The sequence below is a fragment of the Pempheris klunzingeri genome, chromosome 3 (genome assembly GCF_042242105.1).
Source record: "Pempheris klunzingeri isolate RE-2024b chromosome 3, fPemKlu1.hap1, whole genome shotgun sequence".
NCBI classification, from domain to species: Eukaryota; Metazoa; Chordata; class Actinopteri; order Acropomatiformes; family Pempheridae; genus Pempheris; species Pempheris klunzingeri.
Genome location: NC_092014.1, coordinates 19,525,985 through 19,551,061, shown reverse-complemented (window position 1 = coordinate 19,551,061; position 25,077 = coordinate 19,525,985). Strand labels below are relative to the sequence as shown.

Sequence of the window (25,077 nt, the reverse complement as noted above, 5' to 3'; positions counted from 1 at the left end):
CTAGCCCATTCAAAGGCTTCCTCATATTACTTGCTGCAAGACAGAGGAAAAACAAACCAAATTTTAATGCATATATGCTGATGAATATGTGATCTTCTGTGTCGAATTGTGTAGCTCTTTTCAAAATTAGCTATGTTCAATTTTGTAAACTACTTGAGCATTTCTGTTTTCTGCTGCTTTCTACTACTACTCACTCTCAGAGGGAAATGTTATAGCTTTTTCACCACAAAATTGGTGTAACAACTATAATCAGCAGTTGCTTTTCAGATGAAGATTTCAAGTGCAAAACATATGATGATAAAGATTTGGTACATTTGTATAAAGTAGTTAAAATAAGCCCCCACTCAACTTGCTAGAGCATTAAACATCTACTAACACATCAGTAATAATAATAATTTTACTTTTATGTTAAGCATTTTTTCTGATAATACTTGTGGATTCTTGCTTACGTGCATTTGCTGAAATCAAACATTTGAAATCAACATTTTCTTTTTAACAGGGTAATATTGCCATTTATACTCAAGTACAGATTCTTAAAAATATGTCAGATGGCTCAGTCTCAACATTTCACAGAAAATAAATGATTTATCATTAGCTGAACAATGAACTCTGTTAAACTGTCAATTTATAATGGCTCAAGATTATGATGCTGATCTTGTGAAAAATGTGACATCTACATTTGGCTCTGCTTCTAACAGATTCCACTTCAGTTTAAGGTACCTTATAAGGCTCAGATGATTAAGCTTTTGCTGGTCAGGTTCTTCTCTCTGGACTGTTATTAAGTTGATTCAAAAAAATCTTTAAATGCAGTCATTGTTTATGCTTATACTCCTATGTTAATGTAAACTTACAAAAATATATATAATATAATATAAAGTTAGAATTTGTTGCTGTTTAAAACCTATTGTTTTTGTATCTGGAGTTACAGTTTGTACTGAATTGCTAGCAGCAGCTATTAGAAGCCGTATTAATAGCAACAGTTCAGCAGAAGTTAAATGCTGTGGCCTTTTTGACATTGTGTTGAGAACGTGCAGTCAGATCTCTCCTTTAAGTGAAGCTTGGACATTAGTGAAAGCTCATTAGGAAGCTATTTAATCCCTTAGAAGATATACTTAGATTAGCCCCAAGCCTAGGACACCGATGGCACTGCACAAAGTCAAAAAGTAGACACCAACAAAATGATTAGTGAATTTGAGGGACAAATTAGAGCTGATGAACGTGAGTGTTTTTCAGAGCTGAAACTACACTGGGACAAACTGCAATGGTGAAACTGCATTTCACAAAACGTAAACAGTGCTCAGACTTAAGCTGCTTTGAAACACCAATTTATTATTGTAAAACATGTATTTAAGGCTTTCAAAACCAAATGTGAACCGTGAAAGCAGCATCTACGAATCAAGCAGGACTCTGTTAGAACATTAGAATGAAGACACTCTGCAGCTACACACAAAAAGCAAGAAAACAAAATAGATATATTTTCTCATACCACACTTGGAAATCTCCCATTCAGCAGGAGGGACTCCAGCATGTAGTCAGGTCCCAAGTCTCTGAACAACAATTCCAGTAAAGTGAATCCTGAAGAAGAAAGGTCTCCAGGGCTGAAAGTCCCAACAGTAAATCCTCAGTGAGATTTTGCTCCCTTAGCCGGAGTGGAACTCCAAGACACCAGGTCAGAAGCCGAGGACCAAGGGCTCCTCCCTCCCTCTCAATGTTCCTCCCCCCTTTGATGCTGCCTCCCTCCTTCCCTGCCTCAGTACGCCTTCCCCTCTACCTGTCCCCTCCTCGTCTCCCGTCTCTACCCATTACCAAGACTGAGGATCAGAGCCATCTACCGCTGTCTGTCCTCTTGCCCTCCTCTCCCAACACCCCTCACCTGTTCCCACCTCACTCAGTGATTCCTGCCAACCCCACACCCAAGCAAATGGTTTCTTATACAACAAGCTTACAGCTTGATGGGGCTGAGGCCTATTATGCCATCAGATCATAGTGCTGGGTACAAAGCCCCTGAAAACTACCCGATTACCCGATACAGCTTTATAACTTTTGAATTATTGAACAGTTTGGAGCAAAAGCAGCATAACAGACAGTTTTAGATCAAACTTCAGTCTAGAATGGCTTCGTTCTGGGATCCTTACATTTGCACTGAATTTCACAAAATTGCAATGGAGAATGTAAAGTTTGCAGATAAATTATTATCTGTCTACCAAAGAATTCAAATGAGTCATGTTTACAAATATCTAAAAATAATTTATCAAAGCAGAAATTCAAATAAGATTTTGATTGCGAGGAGGTAGGTGTGTGTGTGTGTGTGTGTGTGTGTGTGTGTTGCATGTGCACACTTCAAGGTAGGTCAGGCTTTACGCATGGGCTCTGTAAGCTTAAGTAGCCACCTGAAGGTGAGTTCAAATGATGTGACCTATTCGATCACCCCACTGGCAGATTAGAGATAAAACTTTGAGTAAAAAAAAATAAATTCAACAATTATCTTGAGACTCAATAACAGGAAAATGTTGTAAAGACAGAGATTTATGAAATAAAAAGATGATCTAAGCCTGCTGAGATGAACTCCAAGCAGATCTACCTATTGTGTCTCACCTCCTACTGTTCTTATCCAATCAAACAGGGGCATATTTAATGGAGTGGGCCGCTAACTTTCTCTTGTCAGCAAAATGCTGCTCCTGATGGTTTAAGTTTCGACAGCCGGTCAAGGCCACTTAAAAGTTCCATTATCCAACAGGAAATTAAAAATTCTGCACAAAGGACTTTCAGGACTTTTTTTGGCTGTGTATCTCAGTGGTCTCAGGACACTCTGGGAGCCTCCTTACACCAAGGAAAGAAAATAAAAAACAAACAGACCTAAATTTATTAGGAATTTAGTACAGTCTATATATTTTCAGACTATAAAACAACGAGGCGATGCCATGGCCTGAGGTGACACTTGCACCGCTGCAGAGGTGTTTAACTTCAGTAGGGGTTCTGTATTTGGGCTATAGCTGCTATATTAAGGTCGATGTACAGTCCTGAAAAGGCTAAACTTGTTATATAACCAACCAACCTAAGTTAACCTAACCCTCCTTCTAGGTAAGCTGAGGTACATCGCCTGCAGAACTTGAAATACAAATAAGTCTCTTGGCATGCAGAAGAAACCTCACTAGACTTTTGGCAACTGTTTTGGGATAACTTTTCCATGCTCTTCTCTTACAAAAACAAAAGAGTTGCAGTCCAAAGATGGATCCCAAAATTAGCCCAACCTAGGTCTTGAGTGTTATAAAGGAAAACCTTGATTTTTGCAAAATCGAAACAGCACTTGTATCAAATTATTAGTTGTTTTTTTTTCACATCACGATGAGAAGCGGCTCGCTTGTTCAGTCATTTTCATTGGTAGTCCAGGCAGTGGAGATTCATGTTCCTCTGTGAAGCTGGGATCAGCAGCAGCTTACGGGCTAAAGCTCGTGCCTGAAATAGCTTCTAAGTTTTAAATAAGTTATAAATGAGCAGGGACGATACAGGTAATTTGTGAAATCTATATAATGAGTCTATGAATATAGAATAAAAGAATTAACCTCCTCTCAAGGGAACTTACTACTCAGTAAGCCTGGTTTACAGTTATAATGACGGCAGCTTCTCATTTCTACCTGCAACCTGATGAATAACTGATAACGCTGACGTTAGCTTCATTAGTTGTCTACGACTGACTCGTGGCCATGCGCTCCATCTACACACAGCTTCAACATGTGGAGAGATCCAAGCTGTGAGCTTGATGTGGGTGAATATTCCACTCTCTCTGTAAACTGTGACATGCAGAGGAACATCTGTGACTTGCAGACAAATGTCTTTTTCTGAGACTCAAATCTTACACCACCACGACACCTGAGGCCTCCTCTTCATAACCTTGGGACAATCCTCTGATCCTCAGAGGCAGAAAGTAGGATTACTCCCAGCGCAGAGGCCCCTGCAGAAGGCAAGAGCACGATGGCAGAGCAGCCATCTGAGTCAAAAACCTTTATTTAATCATCATAATTTAATCGTCATTGTCTGAAACAATGGAGTTGTGGAGCTTTTCATGTCCTGGACATTAAGTCAGATAATAAATGTTGAGGAGACTTCACAGGGACACTGGCAGTGTGGACTCACACTCTGCTCCATCTGGATTTTATGTTTAGCACACCTTCAATGGACACATGTTGAAAGCTTTGATTGGGTAACTTGTGTTGAGGCGAAGGATTAAGGCCAACAGAAAGACAGCGACATCTAGTGGTTCAAGTACAACATTACTTCCTCTTGTTGTCCAAACAAATTGGCAGAAATCACTGAGGTGAGGGAGGGAGCCTGAGGCCGCCCTGAAGAGGCGCCTGACAGCAGTAAAGATGCTTTTTGTATCGATCAAAATGTTTAGATTGGCTCAGTGTTGACTACATTCTTGGTTTGCAGTCATGTCAAGCAAGATCGCATACAAGAGAGGAGAATAATAATTCACAGTATACAGCAGTGGCGTAAAAAAAAAAAAAGTGCCCAAGCTGCATATGGTGTGGAAGCGCACCCTAGATGGTACTGCATCACATGGTAGAGGGCATTTTGATCTGATACCCTCTACCATGATCTGATTGGATGTTTTATATACCATAGGGGCATGAGAGAGGCCCCTTTTGGTGTTTGTAGCAAAAATATTCCTGTAAAGACTTATTATTTGTAATTTATCATTTTCAGTGTGGATGGTAAATGGCATTATTCATTAGTTATTGTATACCACTTCATATCCACACAGATCATCATCTATAGGATCAGCTCTAAAACAATCCACACACCACTTTGCAAACCAAAAGTTGTCATTATACTCTATGTGCTATGCTATACACTATAATATATTAAGAATATATATATATATATAATATGAAATAAGAGTTAACAGTAAGAATATTTCTGTGCTCACCAGAGCACTGCAGCAAAAAGTTGAAAACCATCAAAGAGGGTATCTGGGCAATATTTTATTTGGAAGTTTTATCTTTTCAGATCACATCTTAGATTCAAACAGAGTCTCAACATTTTTTCCACATAAACATTGATAAATGTATGGTAACATCCTGAAAGCACAACTGGAGGACGCTGTCCGGTCTGGAGTCTGGTTTAAGACCAAAACAAGCTCAACTGTGTTAGTCGGCATCAGACCGTTTCCCTAAAGGAAGGAAGTACACAGAGCTCTATAGATCTGCTGCACACTGCGTATGCACATCTCTCCTCAGGGTTGAATCTAGCTCTGTGCATCTGGATCCAGCCGTCTTATTTTGCTTCTCTCAAGAGGCCGTACGAATACAAGCCCTGTCTGATACCACAAACTTAAGTTTCTGCAGACATCCTGGCACCAGCTGACAACACAATGGTGCAAGAAGAGGACGCTGTTTGGCAAACAGGCTCTGATGAGATGACTAGTAGCAGCTTCATGTGTTAAAAATCAATTTGGCCTCTACAGTGCAGGTTAAATTTACAGTGCTACAGGTGTTCAGTTAACAGTAACAACGGGCTTTGGTGCAACTCTAGACAGTACTGCTGAGACTACGACTGGAAGATAATGTTGGTTTATCAAAGAGCCTGTTTGCCAAAAAGTTGGTGTACTTTGTTAAGGCAATTTTAAGTTAATTAAAAAAATATTTTGGCATAGGAGATCTAAGGGCAAATGTGTTATTAGAGCAAAGAAGTTAAACGTTTGTGTTCGAACTATCAGACTGATGCACTGTCCAATCGTGCAACAAGTTACTGATCGTCCATCAGCTCAAGAAAATCTCAGCAGCATCGAACAAAATTACCATCATCCTCCTGTTTCAGATCCGTCCAAATTATCCCCAGAGGAGTTGGTTAAATCTCCTCTCATATTAAATTGAATACCTCTTTTTTTTTTTTTTTACTTGAACCATTTCAGCCCTCAGCACTTGGCCTTCTTGCCGTAGCTGTCCACCACCTCCGGCAGGATGCTCTCGTCCTCCTCCACGTCCTCTGTCACGGTCTTACCGACCAGCTGGAAGATGTCCTGGGCTACAACACCCATGGGCTCTGCCACCTTCACCGTCAGCATGTCCAGCGTCAGGACAGTTCCTTTGGGGATCATGGCCTTGGCCACTACTGACTTACCCAGCTGGATGAAAAAAAGAAAGGAGTAAATTACTAAAAGTAACAGCCCAAATGGTTTGTTTCAAAAAAACAGCAGTGCAGTAAAAAGTGTCTAGCGGAGCGAAGATATCTCACCTTATCGTGACACGGCTTCTCGCAGGGTAACATCTGCTTGAGGGTGCTGCCCAGCGCCCGCTCCACCAGTCGGACGGAGCGAACCAGCTCGGCTAGCTCTGAGGGTATCAGCGAGGCTGCGTGGTCACTTCCTTTCCACGTCTTGTCCAAGGTTACGTGACGCTCAATGACCTTTGCCCCCAGAGCTACGGCCGCGACTGAAATGCTGATCCCAGACTCGTGGCCGGAATACCCAATGGGAATATCTGGAAACTCCTTCTGGTACTCCTGTAGTTGACGAGTGGGAGAGTCAAGCTTTTCTCTTAAAGGAGTAGTTTGACATTTTGGGAAATATTCCCTATACTTTTCTTTAATGGATGTAACATTGTAGAATAGATTGGAATTCATAAAAGATAAGCATGGTGTGATTAAATTATGGACTTTGGAGTACAAGTCTCAAGAAGAGAGAAAAGATAAGTTATTCAGACAGACTAAATTCTCTTCCCACTTTATCCCAAAATACATATTGAGGTGCCTTTGAATCATTTGTGTTTAGTATTTGAGAAAATAAACGATGACTGAAACTCGCACAATGACTAAACTCAATACAGCCGTCAAAACAGATCATTCAGTCTTAATCGTTTTGAGTACAGTTTGTGGAAATACATTTTATGTGCCAAAAGTGCCATCTGCAATTGGAGAGGTCATGTTTTAAAGGCTCCTAAAACTACCTGCTTAAAGATTTTCATTTTGCTTTTAATGGAATGAGATTATCTGAGAAATCTTTAAAAAATCTATTGTTTCTTTTTTTAAAACACCTTTATGACAAAGAAGTAATACTCTGCTTTATTCTTCTCACCGTTATCACCCTGAGGTTAACGTCTTCAGCCTCCAGAGGGTAGGCGCTGGTGCACTGCAGGATGGCAAAGTTCTCGTTGTGTTCCTTCACCGTTTTGTAGACCCGACGCATCGTCTCCATGGACTGCATCCCACTGGACACCACCATGGGACGTCCTGACACACACAGGCAATCAGTCAATCAATTAATCAATCAATCATTCAATTAATTTATAACAACACATGCTATCTCAACTTTTCAAAAAGAGCAAATTAAGACCAAACTCTTTAATGAAGACAGAATGATGTCATCTTAATGAAGATGATTCAGATATTCAAATTAAAGGATTGTAGAATCCCCACATGGGCAAACACCAGGCGACAACAGCGAGGAAGAACTACCCCGAGGGGGCAACAGCCTGATAAACATCATGTCTATATCTATATTCTATATCTGTGAAATAATTTTATTGTTTTAATTTAATATTGTACATTCATATCTACCAATGAGCATTACTGTGTGTTTCCTACATTGTGCATGTTGTCGACTGTTATTACTGTTTTTAAAATACAGCGACGATATTTTAATGCTGCTGATGATAAAGTGACTCTGCTTTAGCACTCAAGTATTCAACATAAAATATATCTGATGATTCTTCAACTCCCTCTCACCTTTCTTGGCAGTCTTCTCCAGATAGGGGAAGTTGTTGGTGTCTCCAGAGCCCACTTTGAAAAAAGGCACTTTGAGCTCATGGAGGAACTCCACTGCCATCTAAAGACAGACAAAATTCATGTTAAACTTGTAACCCAATTAAAACATCAGAAAACCTTCATCAAAAGCCTCGTCCTTACCTCATCCATCCCCGAGGCCGTGAAGAAGATCCCCACCTCCTCCGCGTACTTCTGCAGCTCCCTGTACTGCTCATGGCTGAACTCCAGATGGCGCTTGTGTTCACCGTAGGTTTTACCCCAGGATTGTTTCGAAGTGTACGGACGCTCCAGAGCTTTCTTATTAAATTTGAACTCTAATTCACTCTTCTGGAATTTGGCACAATCGGCACCACAGTCCTGTGAAGGTGGATATCAGTGAGAACTAGAACAGAAGAGAATCTAGGAAAACATATTGAAAAGCAATGATTCACTTTAAGTGTCCTGTTGCTTCCTATGAAGTCCCAGACAACAATAAGTACATTAGTATACATGTAAATTCAAAGGAAAGTTCCTGGAGGGAAATAAGTATTGTGGTACTAATGGGATTCAGTGTTAAATTACTCTACTTCTAATTAAATGTTTGTGCTTTTTTTTTTCTCCTGTTTTTTCCTAAAAGTAAGCATAACAGTGAACACATCTGGGGAATAAAGTTCACAGTAATGAATTCATAATGAATTAATACATTTACTTGAGCTTAAAAAAGGGCAGTTCTTTTAAAGAACATTATATAAGAGATCAAGTTTGGTGAACACAGGAATGCAGTTATCCCACTTTACTGAAGTGACGGTAGACTAAATGATAACCGTCTCTTTTGTAGCCTAAAGTTGCAACACACTAGCTTTGTATGGTTTTTCATCAGCAGCCATAGCCAACGGTACCTGCCGCAAACGTGAAAATCTGAAATATTATATCATATATCATTTATAGAAAAGAGATTTCTATTTTTGATTTAGGTACATTTCTTTTGACTTGTTGAAGTTTAAGATTAAAAGCTATTATATCAATTTAGAAGAATGGACAACAGGAAAATAGGAACACAGATGCTATTGAAGAGGATTAGGGCAACATGTTAAGATTTATTTGAGTTTTGACTTTATTCTCAGGATTTTGACATAAAAATCTGAAATCTGAGCATATTCGCAGAATTCAGAGATTTTAACTGGACTTCAGACAATAAAGTCAGAACTCAAATTACACATTTGATTTTACACTTCCGAAGATACAGTAGCCTGGTATGACCACTATGTGCCATACAAGCCAAGCCATAGACAAGCCAAACCCCATTCACAAATCTGGCAATTTAACCTTTTACAACATGTTTAAACATCCTCCTACAAAAGTCTTTCGGCGCCACTTACCTTTAGATGGTCTGTAAATTAGCACACTGTAATTTCAATAATTAATTTGAATGAATAGGGTCGGAAACATACACTAAGCTGACATTTCATTCAAAGTGATATTCAGTAGACGACGGTGTAGCGACCGAGATATTAAATTGGTACCTTTTTAAATGAAGTTCTGAACAGGTTCCAGTGTGTGCGGTCTGACTGTTCAAGAATACGGAAATACCCGCTCATTCAAATTCAGTATTAAACGATACGTGTCAGTTTTATTACCTTTGCCATTTTGATCATTTTCTTGGCTATCTCAATGTCTCCCTGGTGGTTTTGTCCAATTTCAGCGATGATGAAGCAGGGGTGGCTCCCTCCGATCATTCTACCGGGACACAGCTCAAACTTTAGAGGCATTTTGTCCACAGAAAAGGAAACAAAAAACAAGCTGCGATAGTAATTATTTAGCAGAGAAGTGGACGGAGGGGCGGCGGTGAGTTGTGCCTGGAGAAGCCGACCGGAGCGGTTACCGTGTTGTACATCCCGGATGCGTCAGGACTTCCGCCTTTGTAGTTCACAGGAAGCGCCTGATTTCCTTTAAGAATAAAAGCATAAATGAATGAGTTTGAAATGCAGGTGAAGGAAAAAGCATTTCACACTATGGATTTAAATTGCAAAATGTGTAAACACCAAAATAATTTACCTAAATAAAAATAGATGCTGTGATAACTCTTCTAAAAGGTATTCAATATTTTGGGTACACTTCAATTCAATTAAAAGGGGCATGAAAATTTCAGGAACAATGTTGCGAAAGCATCAAAATATTAACATTGAATATTAGTATGAACAATAATACAATAGCAAAAATGTAAATATATGTATTAGTTATATATGTGTTTGTGCGTGTGTTTGTTCCTGTCTTACTTGGTGCCCCCTGAAAGGTGGGAGGGCATTCACAGAGCGTGGCCCACAGTGTCTTGTGGGGATATTTTGTTGGGCCCCACAAGGTGAGCAAGGTCTTTCTACACTATGTTGTTGTTACTGATAAAACAAAAAGTATCAGATATTTGTTTGGTGATGGTTGAGGTCAGGGTCAGGGTCCTTTTGCTTTTATGGTGCTGTTATGGTTAATACTCATTGCAGGCTGACATTTAACACCACCACACCCTCCTTTGTTCAGCTATCAGCATCACGTTGAGTCAGTCCTGTTCATCCATAATGTCGTCTGCCTTTTTCTAATTGTAGCTCTGACACCTCCAGGCACATATTAAATCCCCTTTTTTCTCTTTTTTATTCCTTCTCATTCTCTTTGCTGCATTTCTTTCTGTTGAAACACTGCAACACTGTGTGTCCATCTTCTGCCTGTCTGACTCCCTTGCTCTCACACACTCTCTCGTTTGCTTTCCCTTTCTCTCTCTGTCTGTCAACCTCTCCCTCCCAACCTTTGTGGAGGATCCTTTATTCTATCACATATGCCAAGATGCTGTTGCCATCCTCTACAACCACTTTGATATTTCAACTCACCCGCTGCCTCATTCTCTCTGGAGGAAGGCCCTTTGGCTCACCGGCTTTCACTCCAAACATGCCCAGGCTCAGCACAAAGACAAAGAAAAAGAAAGAAAAAAAACACTGATTATTTAGATTAATAAAAATGACAGAAAGAAAATAATACTGAACACTAAACATCCAATGAAAGCAAGTTATATGTGAGCATCTTCTCATTATCATCTGACTGCGGCAAAGGTTAGACTTAAAATACAAACCGAATGTTTCAGTTGGACTTGTTGGACAACATGTCACAAAACAAAGGACTGACCTCACAGATGAACAACTGATTTCAATCTGATATCAAATAGTACCTGTTTCTCAACTGTGTGACAACATAAAATGGATATGATCCTATTAATGGTCGTATCAATACTTAAAACAACACATAGCTCTGGTATTAATACTTTAGGTGTTGATCCACTCCTAACCGATCTACTGTAGTGATAATCAACTTTTATATCAATACTCCAGCAGAGTGTGTTAATATATGACAGGATACATTTACAATCAAGAATAAAGAATCAAGCTACAAGCACAACACTAATGACAACATTATGTGTTACTGTAAGAGTCCTTCCACGTATAACTAAAATGGGGTTATATTAAGAGGCCACCGCAGTGATTTAGTTGCACTTCCATAAAATTGTGGCACTCACAAGAGACAGTTAGAAAAAGCCTGTTACCTGCAGCCATGAGGTGGCATCCTAAGGGTCTTGTTTTCGTGTTGTTTTGGCCCGTTGTTGCTGTGTGCTGCTGGATTTCTGTCTGTCGATGTCGTGTGATGATGTGTAGAAAGTGTGATGTTGTTCTTCCCTGTAATGTGCACTGTTGTGAGAAAGAATTTCCCCCCAGAGACAATAAAGTCCAGCTAACTAACCAGCTGACTGACCGAGGGACTGATGAACTAACTTTCCGATTGTTTTTAATTTCCCAACACACAATTATTTTTTTCTGTTTAGTTTGTTGGGACTGTGTGATGAAGGAGGGAGGCATGTTGGTTGAGACAGGATTCAGTTTCCAGTCTAACTGGTCTTCATGGGTAATCCCCCGTCTGAAGTGGAAAAACATGCATCATAATCTCAAGTCTTTATTCAATGTGTTATATTGTTATACACGAGCAGTTATGTATTACTATATTATCACATGACATTCAGGTGCTGGATTTAATGATTAGTTTATTATTGTGTAAGATGTGTCTCTAGTAGAGTGAAGTAAGTGCTTGAATACAGGCAGGCAGGCAGTACAGCATTACAAATTTGATGATGCTCTAATGTAACATAAATTGTCAATGAAATAAGATGCTGAACTCATTTGGGTCAGTAGTGATAAATTACATTTACTCTTGTTGCCGTAACAAAGTCCTTCTATTTATTTACTTGAAAAGTTTTAAGTGATTCTAGAAATCAGCATTATTCACCATCCGTAGCATAGTTAAAACATGTTGAATCTACCTGAATTAGTCACTGATTTAATGCACCACTTCGTAACCGAAATCAAACACACCCCAGATGTTGTGTGACAAACAAGTGCATGCTGGGTCTGGTCTAATGTTTTCAGAGCAATGTTCACATTCTTGGCGTTAAAACAGTTTAAGATCAACTTCTTACCAATAATATTTGTGCTATTCATGTATGGGATATGAGGGCAGGAAAGGTCCAGCTGCACTGACATTTACGCTGTTTACAGATTATTTTTTTCCTTTTAGCTTCACCTTCAATGAACATCACAGCTGACTGAGTCTAACAGACTAAGAGTTAGATCATTTAACAGCATCTGAAAACCCCCTCCAACGGCCAGACATTTGTGTAGCTTTTCAAAACCAAGAATCTGACAAGCATGAACAACTCCCTGAAGCTCTCTTATTAATTCTGCTCACAGCTACTTCAGTCACTTTAATAAGCAAAGCAAACACTACAAATACACGATTCAGTGCATCCATAAAGTCAGGCTCTTTGCCCCACCTTCCAGCGTGGCCATTTACAACTTTCTCATATGACTGTGGTCATACATTGTTCCCTTATTCTTCAGCCTGTTTAACAATGTGATCTGCTCAACTCCACCCATGTCTGCAGTGACACGTCAGTTAGATTCTGTGACCTGACTAAATGGAAAATAGCGCCTCCTATTGGGCTTAGACTTCTAAGTGACCTCCAATCCAGTTTTCCAGGACAACAAAAACCCTTGTTAACTTCGTTTTGTTCTTTTTTTCCTCACACAACCGGTTAGGTAGGTTCAACCGAGAGTCATTTAAGGCTACATGCTGCACTGCTTCACAACTTTTTGGGAAGTTTTCTCAAAATAGGGAAAAGAAGTTGTTATTATCACAGGTCAGAAACCAAAATAACTAGGGCACCAATATACTGTATGGTTAAGTATTTCAGTGTGTAACATGAGACAATGCCTGTGACCGAGAGCAGTGCTGGTGCAGGTGCTGTATTAGTTATTCAGCTATGGGCTGTAACAAATCTAACTAATTTAAATGTCAAACTCAAAAAATTGAATTATAGTTTGTGTCATAAATGAGAATGAAATAATTATTGTACGTAATAATAAAATTGAAAAAGTCCTGAATACCGTGGAATTATTCCTATGGAAATATATATAACGTGCATCAGTAAACTGTACAGTCTAAGAAGCAGCATGAATTAGTAAACTTCAGTAATTAAAGTAACACAAAAATGTAATGTGTACAGTAACGACAGTTACAGTATCAAGAGCAGCCAGTTTGCTGTCAAGGATGGGCAGTGCTTGATGAACAGTGCTGATAAATTGACATGATGCAGTCGGAGGGTTTTGATAATTTTTTCCAGACCTTGTTACTTATGTGATGCGATGATGTTACTATTTGTAATCAAATGAATCAAATGTAGTTTCATGAGCTAAAACCAGAAGTTTATGGCAAACGAACATCTGACAAACAGCACAACTGGTGAGAATTATTCAATTAGGGTGAACGCTGACGCAGCTGAAAAAGGAACCCAAAATGACACTGGGTAGCCAAATATTATCCTGACTCAGCGTCAGTCTTACTGCTCAGTTTGTATTTGGCCTTACCTCCTTTTCCAAACAGATATGGGCAACATGAGAATGTGCAAATAACTAACAATATAAGTGGACCCTCTGTCTCTAAGTGGAGCTGAGTAGGAATACAATACTTGACTGTATCAACATATTAAATGGCACAAATAGAGAAGCCAACTCCTCCCTCTCCTCGAGTTTAGTGAGAGTGTATGACAAAGTGTCCTCTTTACAATGTAATTCAACCTGTTTCTAGTGTATGCTACTCTAAATTCAGGGTTGAGGTTAGATTAAAATAAAGGCAGGAAACATCATCTTGATGAAGGCTAGATCATGGTGCTATTTTCATTTCACTTACATGTGAGCCAAGACAATGGAAATGGGAAAACAGGGTTGGAGTTCGGGGATCAGGGTGAAGTTAGGGTCGGTGTACCGGCCATCTGTCCTGAACCACAGAACAACACTAAATATTCAGTTGAAGGATGACAGGACGACAACTTTTATTCACTTTTTACTGATACTGAAATCAAATGGACAATGAACACGCATGGTCAAGCAACAGCTGGCTGATATCTAGTTCTCTTTAAAACCACAACGGTCTAATTTCAGTGACGTAAATGTTGTATATACTGTATATATATTGCCTTCTGTATATGTACATAGGTACACGCATAGAGTACATACACACACACACACACTGTTGAGGTTTAAATGCACACACAGACAGGTCACATTTATTGTAATGACTGGACTTTGTTCAGTTCCTGACTGGAGAGGGGGAGAGGCTTTTCAAAAGGAAATGCATAGATTGGAAAATTTTACACAATATGCCACAAGCAGGCTCTACACACACAGTTCAAAGTACACACACTGAATTTGGAGTTTTGTCTTAAGAGTTTGGTCCTTAAAAAACAACAATAAAGAAAAAATTCTGAAGATGTTTTTTTTTGTAAAGATGAGAAAACGGGAGGATGGGAGGTGATGTGCTGGAGGGGAAAAGGTGAATAAAACCATTTAACATCAGTCAATCCTCTCAGGTGAGAGGAGGATTCATAGGACTGACGGGTTAGGAGTTAAGAGTACAGCATTGTGGGAATGATCTTGTTTGGTGGCCATGTGAAGCAGGTTGTAGTGTAGCAGTAGGCCCAAACAATCAACCCGTCCCTTTTAGTGTCCCAACTCACCACCCTTACACGAGTGTTACACAGTACCGCAGACCTTGAGACCTGGTGTCGGTTAACTGGCCTTGATCTCAGTATACTAAAAAACGGGGAGGAGGAATTATGAGGTCTTGATTGGTCTGTGGAAGAGGTGCACACAGGTGAAGACCTTTCAGTGGGAGCGGCGTGGTGAGCTGGTGCTTCACGGCTAATCTCTACAGCCCTGCCAGGAGGAGATAGATGAGGGTGGGACCACCGGCTATGTCCTTCCACAGGGCTGGGCATGACAAACAGATATGGACAGAAGGGGTAAGTAAGTCCCCTTGTCTTCAGAATACACATGGTGGGACATCGGTAGGTGGGTTGGTTGGTGTGCGGTGATGGAGGATGATATGGAATGATACCATGAGCAGTCTTGGCTGCCTAGCGGACCAGCGGGGACTGCTTCAGGGAGATGAGGACGGAGCGCATGCGGGACACGTCTTTGGCCTGCTTGCTGGACTTGGGGTTGAAGTCGCAGAGCCGAGCCACCCGCTCCCACTCTGTGCCGGGGTTGTTCTCATCCAGATCTGAGATCATGGCCTCCTCAGCCGCCCTATACGCAACGGGAAAGAGGGGAAGCACAGGAGATGGAATAGAAAACAGTTAGTGGAGAAAGAGGTAAGATACACCAAAGTACACGTTCGGCCCAGAGGAAGTCCTCTGCTGATCACCAACAAGTTCTGGTGGAAAACTCACTTGTGCTTCTTGGGGCTCTACAGTGTAAATTAAATGAGCCTGACAACAAAATTGGAGAAATACTCCAGTAAACTATTGAGTACAGCGCATTAGAATACAACTGATGACAGCCAGGTCTTTTTTGGCTCAGTGGGACTTTGTTAGGTCAGCAGAGTCTACCTCAGGGCAGGACAGACCAATCACCACACAGACATGGACATCCATCTGTCTTTACGCCCACAAAGAGAAACAAGCTACAACAGTTTCATTACCTGTGGCATGCCCCCAACTCGGGTTAAACATTACAGAACAGTCACCTGTGTTTTTGACTCACCACCACAGCAAAGGGGGTACATTTAAAACACTGATGAGAAATCCAAAGGAAACAAACAAACTGAAGCTAAACAAAGTAACTGGAAGGTCTAATAAGCATTTTTGGTTGGTTAAAAATGCAGTTCTCAGAACTGGGGGAGTGGAGTTTGCCCACACCCGTACCCTTCAACTTGCCCTGTGGCTGCTTATTTACAATGTTCACATTACTCAGCAAGACTCAAGTATAGGGATGATGAGCTCATCTATATACTTGTCTTTAATTTCAAAAGGAACAATAATGGCAAGTTGTTGTTGTTGTTTTTTTTTTTTTAACCAAGCCCAAAAGAACTAGAAGCACTGCTGGGCCTGAGCCATGCACTGTGCTGCGGCTGAGAAGCAGTGGCAGAAGTGTGGCAAAGAATGCGTTTACTTGGATTTTCATGTGTCGTAATTGTGGAACAGATCAATTGAAATGCCTTCTTGGTGAAGGCTGAAGTGTTTTTAAAACCATCTATCAAACTAAAAAAAAAAAAAAAAGGACATTTACACTACAGGGCTTACCACATAACACTTGAAGTTACAACACAAATTAAAAATAGAGAAAAGAAGAAAAGACAAAACTTGAAGCTGAAAATGGATCAGTGCCACTATCACAAGACATTTTGAGATGCAAGCCACAGATTATGGCTAAACAAACGTGAACCCTCATCACACCCCACCCACAAACTTTAGTAATAATTCCACTGCCATGGTATTTTTTTTTTTTTTTTTTTTTTTACTTACAAGGATTCTTTTTTTTCCTATTGCCCACCCAGCCTGCAAGCACAGACTCAGCTACTAACTACAACTACAACACAGTACACAAAGCAAAATGGGGATGAGAGGCCAATGAACATTCACTGTCACAACCAACTACAAATACACAGAAGGGACTAGAAGGACCACAACATCACAGAGGGGACATTATAACAAACTTCTATCTAGGCAGTGGATTTAACTGTTGGGATCGTAAACTGCTATCTGTGCAATTTATAATTACCTAACACGCATACACACTCTCTCTCTCACACACACACACACACACACACACACACACACAAAACTGTGTCTATCCCCTGTCAAAAATATAAAGTATTTGGAGGTTCTGGGGTTTTGTATTTTTACTTAACTGGTCTAGGCGGTAGCAAGGATGGTTAATGTGTGTGCTTTAAGGTGCATAGGAAAAGAAAACAGGGAGAAACAGTTTCACAAGTCAGAATTTAGAAGAGCGAGAGAAAGAGAGAAAGGGGGGGAGAGAGAGAGAGAGAGAGAGAGAGAGAGAGAGAGGGGGGACGAAATGAAAGACAACAAAAATGAGCCAAATGCAGATGTTGAAAGCCGGCATGCAAAAGCGACATTTTTTTTTCAATTTTCATTTTTTTTAAAAATCTTGAAGTCTTCTACAAAATGGTTAGTGTGCAGCCTTTGATTTGGTGAGTGGAACATGTCTCTGTAAATCCTGCCTCGTGCCATTTTCCTGTCAGCTCTGTCACACAAGGACATTACGGCCTGAGGAGTCTTGTTCATAAAACTGTGTTGATTTTCTAATAAGTGAAGCCAAAACACAAACATTGCACCTCGGTAATATACTGATCTATGAAATCCAAAAGCTCCCTCCAGAGATTTATCTTTATATGTCACAAGACATTTGCGAACAATGCGGCCGGCTCCCACTGTCTCCATGTCTTTAAAGGCATTGTTCTGAGGTGAATTCCCAGCGTTTGTGTGGGAGGTGGTATTCACATCATTAAGGCCCATTTGTTCTTACTGAGTGCTTATAAAATGAGAACCTTGGAGTCGTCGCCACAGACTCAGTGGCAGTTCTACACCAACACTGCTGCGGCTAAAATAATATACGTTCTGTAGAGTATATATGACCAAACAATATGCTGCATAAGCTGCATTGAGGTGTGCACATTTAAAAAACAAAAAGACTAATAAAAACACAATGAAATACCTCTGTCTCTAATCAAGAAACAAAGGCATTTCACCCTGGGGCCAGAGAATATGAGAAGGTGTACATTAATAGTAACGCATAAAGTAAATGTCATGCCAATTTTTAAAATTCAAAAACAGCTCAGCAACCAACATAATGTAAGAACGACCAAAAAAGGGAAAATGTCGATTCTCACTAAGCGTGCTGGCCTTCAGCTGTACATTTATGAAAAAATATGTATACTGTATATATTTATAAGAATAAAAAGAACAAAAAACATTTATACACCACAATGCAGGCTAATGGGCATTCCAAGTAATTTGATAGCCAAACCAAAGGCTGCACAGCTCAGGCTACTGGATAGCTAGCTGGGCAATTTAGCATGTCATCGTGTCAGACAGCAGTAGCTACAGAGCAGCTAACAAATCTATTAAAGCATGAGCACAGTTCAGGTTGAAGCAGTTGTGTAACTATGACATGACCAGGGGTGTTCTAGAGAAAATCTTTGCTGGACGTTTTATTTAGCACCGATAAGAAGGAGAGGAGAGAGTCAGTGCTGGACTCAATATCACTAGTCAGGACATCTGCAGCTTTAAGAGAAACTATTTCAAAGCTGTTAAATAAGCTGAATGAGAGATTTTAATAAATTATTTTTTTTAAACTACAGTAGCACATGTCATGTGGTCAGTTCAGCCCAATCCCAGGCGGCACATATAGACCTATGCTTTAGTGAGTGGCTCGGCCTGGGAATGTGTGGGAGGTTATGGTGACTACTTAGGAAGTTTGACTTGAACAGACTCAGAGGAAGGAACCACCGCTGAGAACAATGTCAACTCTGCACACTGTGCAGTGGAGTCATGTCTTATAATACAAACAAGACTCAAGACAAAAAAAAGGAGCTGATTTAAGTGATACTGAGGCAAACACCCAAGTCCAATAATAAACACACAATTGCTTCAAACGAATCTATAAGCATCCTACACCTGGATAATATGTCTGTAGATTAATTTGTGGAAAAATAAATTAACATTCATAAAAAGGTGTTCAAAGAAAACACTTTCTGTGAGAGTTCATACGGTTAATGTAAGCATGTGTTAATCGTTGGAAACGTGTGAAATGTATTTGCAAAATGTTTTGCTGAAATGACTTGAAGGGAAACAGCATGGGAGTGAATCATGGAGGAAGAATCAACACAGGCACAGCAATGAAAGAATGAATTGGATTTCCATGGATGTGACTGTGGAGCGGTGTGTGTTTAGTGGCATGCAGTCATTCCCTTTACTGAAATATCCTGACAGGCATCCACTCACAAATGACATGCAGACACATGGGATGAAAATTATTATTGCAGTTTCTGTTTGAAAGGAAATATACAACTATAAGCTGGATGACAGGAGTGATCCAGACAGTTAAAAATGAAAAACTGAAGATGGAACCAACACATGGCAACATGAGGGGAGGCATCTCTACTGTCCTACGACTAATGAGATGAATGTGATGGATATGTTGATGACAATGGAGAAAAACGAAAGCAGAGGAAATGAGAAGGGAGGATGTTAGTTGGAGCAACATACACATAACCAATGAGCTCAGAGAAGGGCTGCTTGTAGAAGTCTTCATCCAGCACCCTGGACAAACATCCGCCCGAACGACAGAGCCGCAAGAAGGCAGGAGAGAAGAGAGACAGCGATAAAAGGGAGAAGAGGACGGAAACACAAGTATTATGGTTACCACACAATAATAAGCTATGGCATATAATCAATGACTCAGGCTTTTGGAAGGACTTGTAAATGCAGCATCGGGGGGTTTCAAAGGCTCAGAGAGGCTCTCAGCTGATTGTGTCTTTAATTCCATGATTGTGGTGATCCGCCGGGCAGCACTGGCGCTTCGCATTTGAATCGAATTGCAGAATGTCTTTAAGGGTTTTCCACCTTCTAATTAATCAACTGAATCACCCCCTTGTTTTGTAAAGCTCATGAAAATAAGTAATCAATCAAGGATGCCAAAGTATTTGCTACTAGAGATTCTCTAATGTGAGAACTTGTTTGCTGATTTTTGGTTCGAATCATTGATGAAATTTAAAATTGATCTCTGGTAGATAAGGTCTGCGGTCTCAAATATCTGTGAGTTGGAACCCTGGCGCTCGGTGCTAAATCAGCACACAAAGACCACCCATATGAACAGATTACATACATCAGTAACTTTTCCACCAAACACAGGGTGGCCAGATGAGCAGAGAGCCGTGGCAGCAGGTAGTTTATTATTGATAGGGAAGCTGGGCTACGATTACACTGCAGGAGAAACACAGAGAAACACTTTGCCAATTCAACTCTAGAAAATGATGATGAGTTACCTGGTGGCTGACGGGGGACACAAACGTCAGCCGTGCAGCATATCGCACATCCTTAAGTAGCACTATGTGTCCAACAACCATATGAGACAACAACTTATCATTGTGTTATTATAAACTACTCAATACCAATAAACTAAACTCACACTTACAGCACCATCAATACAACAATTTGCAGAAAGCTCCTTAAATATGTCAATCAATAGAATTATTTTATCTTGAGATTGCAGATTTGAAGACACATTTTAGTAATAAAGAGTACTGTGTCCTGAGAGACAATAACTGTGTCAAACTGTATGTATACAAACAGACACCCACACACCACAGTACAGTAGTATTTGTTGCAGGGTTATAAGTCACTGTGGTGTGTGTGTCAAAGCATGAAATCCCCTGACTTCTATGAATATTGCCTTATACTACCATAGCATCTCAGTTTGCCCCCTCAAGAAAAAGGGCTTCATTTCACATTATTGTTCACAAGTATATGTGAGCACATGAACTTCGGTTTGGATGAATGTGAGATTGCAACACACTGTCACCCTGGGACCTCGAGGCTAAGGTGGACCCTTTTCTTTTCCTGCTGCAGATTCTACACACACTGCCAAGTGTTTGGCTGTGGCTGAATCCAAGACTGCTGCTCTCATTTAAGATCTCTAATCTCCCTTTTCAAATATCCAAGCTTTATCTGAGACTTTTGGTAGTCCTCCAAATCATCATTTTGGCCTTTCTGTCCAGTGACAGACTTTTAAATGTGTCCTTATGTCATGGTAACGCAAGCCGTCCTTTTGTTCCTTGTGTCCTGTTTCTACCCCTCCGTGAAACCAGTACCTGTTATTGGTTTTGGTTTTCTCCAGCTGCTCGTTCTGCCTGGCGTGCCACTCTTCCAGCTCCACCTTGGCTTTGTCCTTCCACTCAGACTCCTGCTTGCGAGAGTTATCATCTGGGGAGGGAGATGAGCGAAGAAAGGAGCGATGAGAAGGTGAAGATGCACATGGGAAGGTACACAGCAGGGGACAATGATATTGTACAATAATTCATGATTACTATATTTGGTTTGTCAGTGAATGGTAAAACTGATATTTGACACACAGCCTCACAAACTATATATAAAAAAAAAAGACCCGCTAGGGTTGAATCTCTAGCACTTCTTATAGTAGATCTAATGATATTAGCCATTCTTGTCTGAGACACTGGACGTCTGTCTTGTTCCCTTATAAAACACCCCGGCCTGTGCTTACCTAGCAACTCCAGCCTTTCTTTTTGTTCCTCCCTCCACTTGCGTAGGCTTTCAGGTTCGGCCTGCAGCCGGTCTGCATTGGAAATTGCTGCATAGGCGTCTGATGGACCATTGCTTTCCTGAGAAACAAGGGAGGTGATGACAGGCAGCGGCAATTGTGTTGAGATATGGTGAATAAACTTTCAGTCTGTCATCCTGAGTTATTCATCTTTCCAACTATCATCTAGCAAGAAGATTTAGAGTGAGCTACTGTGACCAATTGCTTGGCCCGTTTCCAATGTGAATACAGTATGTCTGCTCTTAAAGGCTAGCTGTGTGCTGTTTGAAGGGTTTTACTAAAATCAAATTCGGCCCACTGTAAGTTTTATCAGCTCAGCTTCCGTCACTGCCAGAAAGAAGTCCTGACAGTGCAAAAGGCAGCAATGTTGCAATGACAGCACAGGAAAAGGAAGTTTGAGCAAATCTAACATCCAGACATTAAAACCTCTGCCGTTGGCAGTGAAATCATGGCTACAGTGCTAAAAGCAAAGACGTATTTTCCACAACACAAGACTTAAATACCATTAATATCTAATAATATAATATTATATTATACAATGCTGCAGAACTGAAGCCTAAAATGAAGAAAAAAGCAAAATCTCAACATCCCTTATCAAGTCTACTGTAAATTACCATCATCGGGTTAACTTAATTGTGGCTTGTTCCAACTTTGGTTTTCTATCTTGCATTTTGGGGCATCTGTGCTCTACTCAATAAATCGCCAACATCCAGGACCATAGCAAGATCGCTAAAATTGAAGTCAGATGGGCCAAGAAACACAAGCAGTCAGACAGGTTTGCAGTAAACTGTTAGCTTACCCATTACTGACTTCCTGGTTCAACTCTGACTCACTATACTTGACGTAGTTGTGCGCGCATAGTGTTTTTTTTCTGAGCTAACACAGTTAATCACTCATTTCAGGTGGGCTAACTCTCAGTTTTGCATCCAAATGAGGTGGTGCAGATAATCTAGCCCAGCAACCACGTTGGTGGGTACAATGTAATCATAACTGGTACAAATGATCATGTAAAATGTTCATTTATATGCTCAAAACATTTAAACAGAATATAACTTTTTTTTTGCAATGTGCAAAGTGTTTCCACCCAATGTGAAGCATCTAATCTGATGGATGTATAACAGAGAAGGAAGACGTTGCCATTAATCCCACGTGGGACAAAAATGTTCAGAAACAACTGGACTGTCCAGATCAGGGAAGTCTCATCCGATGGAGGTGGTTACAGGAGGCAGTTTTATTCTACTTGGACCATTATTAGGGTCCATGTAAACACAGCTAACACAAAGGTTTTTCCACACTGCATGATAATTGAGACAAATGTGACTTTAGCAGGTGGGCTTGTCTATGTACCCAAACAATAATATCAGTGTCCTGACAATGAGCCTGTAAGTATCAAGAAGCAAAAGCTTTACATTTAGAGATCAAAAGATCAGACATGTAATGACATGTGTACAATGTGAGCACAAACAGGCAGTCAACATGCCCTAACTCACACATAAAACAAAAACATGGCGACACAACAATTTAAGAGTAAAAGAACAAAGAAGCGTGTAGTAGTATTACCCCATGAAGGTCCCCGTTGACAGCACCATCTATAAAGATACAAGGAAAATGGCTGTTAGAAATAAAGCAGGCAAATATAACCACAAACCTGATTAAATGTGAGATCTGAGGAGAAACTCTACGATGACCAACTATGTATCTTACAATAACTGAATCCTCATGAAATTCACACACACATTTCATCATTTGACATGTCAGCACTTCTGACCAGCTACTATTGCTAAACCACAACGGAGCTGCAGCTTCAAGGAAATGAAGCATTGGTGGCCAAAGGTCATTAAGCTCCATCAGTTTCCTCTGGGGGCTGTGAGGTTAGCTGGCAAACAACTGTAGCGACATGTCGCGCTGCCAGGAACCAATGAAGCCCGCTGGAGCATTTTAGCCTACTGACAAACATTAAATGATCGTTACAAGTTTCACTGGATAACGTGGACAGAGGTATATGTCAGCGCTAGCTAAGTCCATTTAGCTAATTTGTTAGCTCAGCTAACGTTAGCATGCTGGCTAAAAGAGCACCAACTTCATTTAAGACCAAGTTGAGGTTTAACGAAACAGTTTCCGTGTAACAACCCCTGTTTATTAAAGCTAAGTATACAGACTTTATTATGGTTGTACGGAGGCAAACTGTAACGCTTTAGCTTGACCACAGCAGTCACCCACCGTTGGAGTCTGCCAGCGACGAGGGGACATCTCCGCTGTCCAGGATGCTGAAGCCTTCGTCGTTTTCAATCCCCGCGATTTCGCTCTCCTGCTGGGCCAAGAAGGCGGCGGCGGGGTCCTCCTCCGAGCCGACGCCGTTTCCAGCGGGAGGCGCGTTTAGCATGTCAAAATCATCCATGTTGTGTGTGCTTGTGGGAGGATAAGTGAGAGAAACGGTGGACAGGTGTAACGGATGACCGAAACCGATGAGCTCAACGGGAAGAAGGACGACGAAAAAAAACCTTAGAAACTAGCGAAGCGGAAACGGATGAATAACCAATCACAGTCCGGTATGGGTGACTGATAGTGCAGAGCACCAATCGCAAAACAGCTGCCTCAACATGTGACCAATCAAATCCGTAGGCCCGCCTCCATACGGGTCCCATGACCTGCTGTCAGAGCAGTGAAAAAAATCCGCAGTCTGCGATTAGGCGAGCCTCAAGTGCTGCCCACTTACCAAGAGATCAGTCTGTGTGATTACATTGATATTCTGTTGTCAGTTATTAAACTGAAAATGCACCAGAAAAAATCATAAAAATATAAACACACAGATATATACACTGTAATATGTTTTTTTCTTCAAATTGAAGGACATAAAGTATACATTATGTAATGTGGTCTTGCTAATGCTTGCATTATTTCATAGCAGACAGCATCAGGTTTCTCCTTCATTTTGGATCAGATCATAAAACATCACCCCGCTTTCCACCAGCCACTCCACTCTAATGCTGCCGAAGCACCCTGGCAACAACTGCTGCATCCAGCCCAAGCATAATGTCATGGTGGTTAATTATTAACAGCTCTGACAGTATCAAAGGCCTCAGGTGACAAGCATGCACCTGACTCAAGGCTGCATCTGGGAGCAAATATAAAGGATTGAAAACTTTAGAACAGTATGAGCAAACATTGTTAGAGAAACTCACTGCTGCAGCATTCAATGCTACAGATTCACACAATTCAAAACCTAGAAACCTGCACTGAACCACAAGGAACTAAAGCGCTCAGTTGTTGCCTTCTTTACATGGGTCATGAAAAATCAACGCGTGACTCCTTACTGCTTTGGATTTTTGTAAGTCCAGAACTGCAACTCATGACTTTTTCTACGTCTTTGGTCTTTAATAGAGATGTAGGACTGGACGATGACCTGGCTTCAGATTTCTTTATTGAATTAATGATAAAAAGCAGGCTTATAAAAATGCTATTTTTTAATGATGGTTGTAATTCAGGCAGATCAATTCAGAGGGTCATCAAAAAGAGTTTTTGAATGGACTGAACTGACAATACACTGACTTAAAAACTTAGCAGCAGGGACAATAGTGAAAGATTCAGATACTGCAACTCAGTTGGA

At 40.6% G+C, this 25,077-nt stretch overlaps 2 protein-coding genes across 2 annotated transcripts; both read right to left on the bottom strand.

The window, feature by feature from the left end:
* Positions 1 to 4,972: 4,972 nt before the first annotated feature.
* Positions 4,973 to 9,613, bottom strand: nansa (N-acetylneuraminic acid synthase a). Its single transcript, XM_070828080.1, has 6 exons — positions 9,381 to 9,613; positions 7,906 to 8,121; positions 7,726 to 7,825; positions 7,076 to 7,230; positions 6,238 to 6,504; positions 4,973 to 6,127 (listed from the first exon to the last, which is right to left on the bottom strand). Exons 1-6 carry the CDS (start codon positions 9,510 to 9,512, stop codon positions 5,918 to 5,920), a joined length of 1,080 nt encoding a protein of 359 aa, XP_070684181.1. The 5' UTR covers positions 9,513 to 9,613; the 3' UTR covers positions 4,973 to 5,917.
* A 4,546-nt stretch (positions 9,614 to 14,159) lies between these two features.
* clta (clathrin, light chain A) lies at positions 14,160 to 23,972 on the bottom strand. Its single transcript, XM_070856147.1, has 5 exons — positions 23,691 to 23,972; positions 23,031 to 23,059; positions 21,414 to 21,531; positions 21,004 to 21,115; positions 14,160 to 15,416 (listed from the first exon to the last, which is right to left on the bottom strand). Exons 1-5 carry the CDS (start codon positions 23,866 to 23,868, stop codon positions 15,245 to 15,247), a joined length of 609 nt encoding a protein of 202 aa, XP_070712248.1. The 5' UTR covers positions 23,869 to 23,972; the 3' UTR covers positions 14,160 to 15,244.
* Positions 23,973 to 25,077: the final 1,105 nt, after the last annotated feature.

Coding starts and splice junctions, on each gene's coding strand:
- clta (XM_070856147.1), bottom strand. CDS start 23,868: ATGGATGATTTTGACATGCTAAACGCGCCTCCCGCTGGAAACGGCGTC. Junction 23,060..23,690: donor GTCGCTGGCAGACTCCAACG/GTGGGTGACTGC, acceptor GTATCTTTATAG/ATGGTGCTGTCAACGGGGAC. Junction 15,417..21,003: donor AAAACCAAAACCAATAACAG/GTACTGGTTTCA, acceptor CGTTGCGTATAG/GGCGGCTGAGGAGGCCATGA.
- nansa (XM_070828080.1), bottom strand. CDS start 9,512: ATGCCTCTAAAGTTTGAGCTGTGTCCCGGTAGAATGATCGGAGGGAGC. Junction 8,122..9,380: donor AAATGATCAAAATGGCAAAG/GTAATAAAACTG, acceptor CCACCTTCACAG/GACTGTGGTGCCGATTGTGC. Junction 6,128..6,237: donor AGAAGCCGTGTCACGATAAG/GTGAGATATCTT, acceptor TTTTTCATCCAG/CTGGGTAAGTCAGTAGTGGC.